Genomic DNA, 7,969 nt, shown 5'->3' on the forward strand with positions numbered 1-7,969 from the left:
AAGTGAAGACCGTGGTGAGGGTTTGTTTCGTGGATCGTGGGGCGAGTGGCCCCACCAGGCTTCTTCCCTGGGAGCCACGCTCAGCGTCCCCGCTTCCAGCTCCCACAGCTTTGAACTGCTCCTGCACATCTGTGCTTTATCTTGATTTTTTTTTCTTTGCATGCATCTGTTAGCAAGATGCGTCCTAAAGCATCAGGGAAGCTTAAAAGAGGTGCTTTTGGGGGCGTCTGGGAATCCTAAAAAATGTTCTATATAAATTAATAGTGACTGCCTCTCTGCTTTACACCATTTTGGCTTCTACCACCGTTGGCACCGTTGGCGGTGAAAGGAATGACACCGGCCCTTCCCGGGGGGTGGGGCGATGTCTTTAGGGCGCTCCCCCGGCAGGGAGACCCACGGCCCCGGGGTGCACATGCACGTGCCTGACGGAGTGCCATCGGACTGCTCCTCGGAGGGCCTGGGCCATGACCCCTGGCCGTCGGGGCGCCAGTACCTCCAGGCCTACAGCCTCTCAGGCTGCAAGAAAGGAAGCTCGGAGTTTCTGAGTCTTGCCTTTCCATTTCTCTAACTTGTGTCTTTTCAAGATCAAAAGGTCTGCAGCCGATGGAGGCGACTGTGCTCTTTGACCCAGGGTGCCAGGGCCGCCGACAGTAGCCTCCCTGGCAGCGAATGCAGCCTGTTGATTGTATGGGTGCCCCCCCCCACCTCGGGCACAGCCCCTCATGGTGCACTTTGAGGTCTGGCCTCCTGCTCTCTCCCATCGAGGCTGCACACAGGTGTGCGAGGTGCCTCTGGGAAGCCCCAGGGCACAGCAGCCAGGGCACACGTTGGCCAAGTCCTCACGTCCATCCACACCAAGCTGCGGAACAAGGAGCAGGTGACCGAGGCCCACACAGGGTTCAGGTTCCCTGGCCGCCAGCAGGTCCGCGTCTCCAAGAAGTGGGGCTTTACGAAGTTTAATGTGGACAAGTTTGAAGATATGGTGGCTGAAAAGCGGCTCATCGCAGTTGGCTGTGGGGTCAAATACATCCCTAATCGTGGCCCCTTGGACAAATGGAGGGCTCTGCACTCATGAGAACCTTGCGCCACCCGAACCCTATTCATGCCCACCAATAAATCCTGCTTCCTGTCAAAATAAAATAAAATAAAATAAAATAAAATAAAGATCAAAAGGTTTTAAAATGATGAGTCCAATGTATCATTTTTCTTCTTTTAGGGTTTTTGCTTTGACCTTGCCTAACCCAAGATCGTGAAGATCTTCTCCTATGATTTCTTCCAGAAATGTGGGCTTTTGTATTAATTCGATTTAATATTTGTTTATAGTGTCTATGGTTCACTTTTTTTCCATATGAAAGCCCAATTCCAATGTTTGTTGAAAAGACTACTCTTACTCAATTAATTGGCTTTGATGTCTTGATAGTCACTTGGCCACCTATGTGTGCATCTATTTCCAGGCTTTTTATTCTATCCCATTAATCTGTATCAGGTCTCTCCTTATTTTAATACCACACTCTCTTGATTACTGCTATATAAGTAGAACTGGTAATTAGGTAATTTGTGAAATAGGCTCTCTTTTCTCTTACATGAGTCTCCTACCTGAGCCCGTGGTCGTCCCTGCCCCTGGGCTCCACTGGGTTCAGTGACATCAGGATGTGTGAGGGAAGGGATGGTGGAGCGGATATTCATTGGTTGACCCAACCTGGGCCGTAGTCCCGACTTTCCCAGCCAATCTCCCCCCGTACAGGTGTGCATGTGACCCACTTCTGGTTAGTGAGACATGATACTTCAGCGGCCACACCTGTCACACATCTCATATTTATCTTATGAGAAAATCTTGGCATGAAAGTGATGATAGGTCAGTACAAATTCATCAACATTTTAGAAAAAGTTTAAAATTTTTGCTCGCTTATAGTGGGTAGGTAGTGACATCTTCATCCCTGAAGACACATTTCATGACATTTTCCTCCTCTGGGATGTTCGTGATCCTAATGAATGCTCCAGCTACCCTTTATCTGTATGATTACCAGAAACCCTGACCCTCTCTGTTGTTCAAATAATAGATTCCAAGTGTATCGGACAAGGACCCTACATAATTATTATTATTCTACTACTACTGGTAGTGGAAAGGCTAGCAGTGTGTACCATACTGTTTATAAAAACCCCAGACATTTCTGCATGGCTATTGTTTCTTGAAGCATGTCTGTAACACAGATACCCAGTCCTAACCACTATCAGATAATAAAATGCTTTAAAACGGCATTTCAAAAATTAAGTCTAAGTTGCTCAAAGACATACGGCTGCACCCCAGTGATCGCAGGTGAGGGCAAACACTGAGGTAGAATTTTTCCTGCGCGAGAATTCAAATCCGCACTACTGCACCCTACAGTACTGTAATTTCCACATTAGTCAGTGCTCATTAGCATACGCTGCTGAACTGGGAATTAAGTATTAAACACAGACTTGATTACATTTTCTTAAAAGATCCCTAGACCAGACTCTGAGTGACTGACTGCATGAAGCAACACTACCCGTTAGACAACAGCAACAGCAAAAGGGTAACTGGGGTCTTGTTTGGTGACTCGCCTGGGGTCAGATGGTCTTGGGGGTTTGCAGTGAGGACCAGGTCCTCAGGATGGTTCTCAGGTGTGGTGGTAGGAACTGCAGCCTTCCCAAGAAGGGCAGAAAGCCTGGAGAGCAGGGTCACCTGGGGGCTCAGCGGGTGAGCATCTGCCTTCGGCCCAGGGTGTGACCCCGAGGTCCCGGGATCGAGTCCCACGTCGGGCTCCCTGCGTGGAGCCTGCTTCTCCCTCGGCCTGTGTCTCTGCCTCTCTGTGTGTCTCTCATGAATAAATAAATAAAATCTTAAAAAAAAATAACATGGAGAACATGTTGGTGGATGAGAGTGCAAACACATCTCGGTTCTGCTACCCTCCTCCCTCCACAGATCCCTCCTACCTGCTTGTCTACCTGCCAACCCGTTCCCAGCAGATTCATCGTTCCCCTGTGGTAAGAGCAGAAGACACAGAAAGTCAGCTGGATTTGTGTAAATGTATTTTACATCTATATCTTTTAAATGTAAAGCCCTTTGTGAGTAAAATGTTTCAGACCAGGGAAATTAAACTATTGTTCACTAGTGCAGGTCTATGACTGGTTGTTGGGAACCTTATAAGTTTCTCAGTCTGTGTGAGTCAAGAGATTTAGGGTGTTTTTTGTTCCCCCGCAGCAAAGCTTCAGTTCTTAAGAGGTTTTCAATCTCTGAAGCTAGCACTTTGAAAGAGAAAAAAGAAAGAAGTAAATAATTGCTTCCCATGTATGGCTTCCATATTTTTTCCTCATAAGATTAAAACAAATTTTTTTACTTATTTTTTCTTTTCTTTTTTTTTTTAATTTTTTAATTTATTTATGATAGTCACACACAGAGAGAGAGAGGCAGAGACACAGGCAGAGGGAGAAGCAGGCTCCATGCACTGGGAGCCCGACATGGGATTTGATCCCGGGTCTCCAGGATCACGCCCTGGACCAAAGGCAGGCGCTAAACCGCTGCGCCACCCTGGATCCCTATTTTTTATTTTTTAGAGAGGAAGAGGGAGTATGTACAAGTGGGGAGAGGGGCAAAGGGAGAGGGAGAGAGGGAATCTTAAGCAGTCTCCAAGCCCAGCAGGGGGCCCGTTGTGGGGCTCGATCTCACGACCCTGAGATCATGGCCCGAGCAGACATCAAGAGTCGGATGCCTAACCGACTGAGCCACCCAGGCGCCCCTCTTATGGTTTAAAAAATAATAAGAGCTTTATTGAGATAAAATTCACAAACAATGAAGTTCAGCCTTTTAACGTGTATAATTCAGTGACATTAGGCATGTACACAGAACTGCAGAATTATCTCCACCACCTTATCTTAGAACATCCTAATCACCCTAAAAAGGTCATATTCATTAGTAGTCACTCCACCTTTCCCACTGCCCCCAGCCTCTGGGAACCACGACTCCACTTTCTGTACCTTCAGATTTGCCTATTATGGACACTTCTATATATGGAATCATACATTGTGTGGCTTTTTTCATTTAGCAAAATGTTTTTAAGATCTTCATCTATGTTGTAGCATGTATCAGTACTTCATGCCTTTTCATCACTGAATAATATTTCATCATGTGGCTATACCACCTTTTGTTTATTTACTTGTCCACTGGTGGACATTTGAGTTTTTCCCAGTTTTTGGCTATTATGAATAATGTTATGGGCATTTGTGTACACATTTTTGTGGGCCATATGCGTAACTAATCTTAGGCATACACCTGCAAGTTAAAAAAAATTGTAGTATAATTAGACTATTGCCTCAGAATATTCATGTAGATGAATTCATTTTACTCTCTAGGGTGGAATTCACATATGATCCAGTTCCATTTTTTAATTAATTAATTAATACACTTTATTGTATTTATTGTATTTTTAAAACTTCCAGTATAAATTAACATGGTGTTATATTAATTTCAGGTGTTATGATAAAGAGTTTCAACAATTCTATACATTACTCAGTGCTCATTATGTTGAGTCTTAATCCCCATCTCTTATTTTACCTATCCCACCCACTCACCTTCTCTGTGGTAACCACCAGTGTGTTTTCTACATTTAAGAGTCTGGTTTTTTTGTCCCTTTTCTTTGTTCATTTGTTTTGGTTCTTAAATTTCTAATAGGAGTAAAATCATATGGTATTTGACTTTCTCTGATTTATTTCACTTAGCATTATACTCTTTAGATCCATCCGTGTTGTTGCAAATGGCAAGATTTCATTCATTTTTTATGGCTGAGTACTTTCATTCTTTCAAAAGAACGGAATCTTGCCATTTGCAACAACATGGATGCATCTAGAGTGTACAATATGTGTATCATGTCTTCTTTATCCACTCGTCCACCAGTGGACACTGGGGCTGCTTCCATATCCTGGCTATTGCAAATAATGCTACTACAAACTTAGGAGTGCATGTATCTTTTCAAATTTTACTGTTTCCCTCTAAACCTACTTTGTTCAGGACTTTTATCACGAATGGATGTCATCCTTTGTCAAATCTTTTGCATCTATTGAAATGACTACATGATTTTTATTCTTTCTCTTGTTAATGTGATGTATCACGTTGATTTACATATATAGAACCATTTGCATCCCAGGAATAAATCTCACTTGATTGTGGTGAGTGATTTTTTAAATGTATTGTTGTTTGCTAATACTTTGTTAAGGATTTTTGTATCTAGGTTCATCAGAGATATTGGCCTGTCATTTTCTTTTTTGTGGTGTCTTTATCTGGTTTTGGTATCAGGGTAATGCTGGTCTGAATAGAATGAATTTGGAAGTTTTCCTTCTATATTTTGAAATAGTTTGAGAACAGGTAATAACCATTCTTTTTTTAAGACTTTATTATTTTTTTAAGGTTGTTTATTTATTTATTTATTTGAGAGAGAGAGAGAGAGAGAGAGAGAGCAAGAGTGGGGAGGAGGAGCAGGAGAGGGAGAACCAGACTCCCTGATGAGGAGGCAGCCTGATGTGGGGCTCCATCCCAGGACCCTGAGATCATGACCAGAGCCAAAGGCAGATATTTAACTGACTGAGCCACCCAGGTACCCCATTGTTAACTCTGCTTTAAATGTTTGGTGGAATTCACTTGTGGAGCCATCTAGTCCTGGGCTTTTGTTTGCTGGGAGTTTTTTCATTACTAATTCAATTTCATTGCTGATAATCATTCTGTCCAAATTTTCTATTTCTTCCTGATTCTGTTTTGGGAGGATGTTTCTAGGAACTTATCTATTTCTCCTATATAATTTTTCATCATACTCCTTTATAATCCTTTGTATTTCTATGGTTTCTCCTTTCATTTCTGAGTTTGTTTGGTAGTTCCATTTTATAAACCATAATATTTTATTTTATTTTGAGTTTATTTAACTCATTAATCTGTATACCCAAAGTGGGGCCTGAACTCATGACCTAAGATCAAGAGTTGGTGTTCTTCCAACTGAGCCAGCCAGGCACCCAAAATATAGTATTTTAAATTAATTGACCTTGAAGTTAGTACTTGAAGTAGCACAAAAAAATGGTGGGACTGTTAGGATACCTTATTTACAGTCAAATTATAAATGTCAAGGTAATCTTGTGTATCTTGAACAGAATGCAGAAGTATATTAAAAGACTGATAGTCCATGACCAAGTGGGATTTATTCCAGAAATGCAAATGTTTATAACTTTGAAAAATACTAATATAATTCACCATATTAATAAGTCAAGGAGAAAAACTGTATATCATTTTGATTGATGCCAAAAATGCATTTAATAAAATTTAATATCTATTTCCAATGCAAACATTCAGCAAAGTAGAATTAGATGAATATTTCCTTAACTCATTAATGTCTGAAGCAAAACAAAGGTGCCACTAATATATTAAAACAAGGAGTCCAATAAGAACTGAAATGGAAGCAGCAAAACTGTCATTTTTGGAGGTTATTTTAAACTACATGTACAAATGTAATAGTGGGCTTATATACAAAAAATGCCTAGTCATAAAATATAGTGGCAGACAACACATCAATTTCAATAGCCACAAAAATTTAAATAACATAAGAAAACTTTAACAAGAAGCATTATATGAAGAAAATGATCAAACCTTATTGAGATCTGTTTGACTCCAAGTACAATGGTGATCACTGTGCCAGATGAATATATATTAACCTATAGTTCAAAGTAGCATTTCAGATGGGTGGTAAGCAAATGCCATTCGGTGAGGGTTTGGGACAATAGGTTCAACAGCAACAAAAAAAGACCAAGATTTTACTCCTTACAGAGTAAATATCTTCTAGATGGATCACATATGTAAGTGTGATAGATGACTCAGAAGTACTAGAGGGAAAAAATGGATAAATATATTTCCCTTTGAGATAGAGCAGACTTTTAAAAACCATGTCACAAAAATTCAGAAACCAAAAAGGATAAGATTGATATCTTTGACTTTTTATACTTTTGTGTTGCAGACAACCAAGTGAAAAATGAACTCACAATTCACACTATAAAAAAGGGAGAGAGACAGGTGACAAATCAGGACAATGTTTCATAACATGATGCATAACAAAGTACTAAAAATAAAAATAAATATGTATACACATACGGTGGGGAAACAAAAGAAAAGTGACTGAAGAATGTGAACAGGAAATTCATAAAAAGAAGGACTCAAAAAAAAAAAAAAAAAGGAAGGAATCCAAATAAACAGTAAGCTTACAGGATGTTTAATCTTATCAGGAATTAAATACTAGCTAAGTAGAGTAACAATGAAATAGCAATTTTTGGTCCTCAACAAATATTGAAAAAGTTAATAACATTCAGAGTTGGATTTGGCTTCAGAAAATGCATACTTTCGTGTCCTATTGGTGGGAATGTAAATTGATACAATATTTCTAGAGGATAGTTTGGCAACATGCATAAAAAGACCCAAAACCCCACATAAAGGAATTTATCCAAAAGAAATACATGAGTAAGTGAGAATAGCTGTAACCACAGGATATTCACATGGCTCTGTTGATAATGGTAGAAATTCAGAAGCAGCCTAGAGGAGTTGTGTCACATGGATTCAGTACAACACACTGCAACCTGTAGGCTAAAAGGCCCACTGGCCACTACTTGGGTCCCTCCACACTCTCCCAGTGCTGTGTGCTCTGAGCCTAGTGCCCAACCACCATGTGCATCGGCCTCCTCGTGGTCGTCTTCTGCAAGTACTTGGGCGAGGAGGGCGACAAGAAGGCCCTGGGCAAGAAGGGCTGACAGAGCTGATCCAGAAAGAGCTCACCATTGGCCTAAAGCTGCAGGATGCTGAAATTGCAAAGCTGATGGACAATTTGGATCAGAATAGGGGCCAGGTCAGGTGGTGAACTTCCAGGAATATGTCACCTTCCTGGGGCCCTTGACTTCGATCTACAGTGATGCTCTCAAGGGCTGA

General features: G+C 41.2%; 1 protein-coding gene and 2 pseudogenes across 1 annotated transcript; all 3 read left to right on the forward strand.

The window, feature by feature from the left end:
* The first annotated feature begins 361 nt into the window (after positions 1–361).
* Positions 362–1,158, forward strand: LOC112654521 (60S ribosomal protein L10-like). Its single transcript, XM_025439086.3, has 2 exons — positions 362–518; positions 738–1,158. The coding sequence occupies exons 1-2, from the start codon at positions 362–364 to the stop codon at positions 1,073–1,075; spliced, it is 495 nt and encodes a 164-aa protein (XP_025294871.3). The 3' UTR covers positions 1,076–1,158.
* Positions 595–718, forward strand: LOC112654928 (small nucleolar RNA SNORA70; annotated as a pseudogene).
* Positions 1,159–2,886: 1,728 nt separating the features above from the next.
* On the forward strand, positions 2,887–7,969 carry LOC112654522 (protein S100-A6-like; annotated as a pseudogene).

The sequence above is a fragment of the Canis lupus genome, chromosome 15, assembly GCF_003254725.2.
Source record: "Canis lupus dingo isolate Sandy chromosome 15, ASM325472v2, whole genome shotgun sequence".
NCBI classification, from domain to species: domain Eukaryota; kingdom Metazoa; phylum Chordata; class Mammalia; order Carnivora; family Canidae; genus Canis; species Canis lupus.

What these genes read in the sequence shown, in the direction of transcription:
- LOC112654521 (XM_025439086.3), top strand. Translation starts at nt 362, where the DNA reads ATGTCTTTAGGGCGCTCCCCCGGCAGGGAGACCCACGGCCCCGGGGTG. An exon ending in GGCCTACAGCCTCTCAGGCT is followed by an intron (nt 519 to 737) that starts GCAAGAAAGGAA and finishes GTGCACTTTGAG; the next exon opens with GTCTGGCCTCCTGCTCTCTC.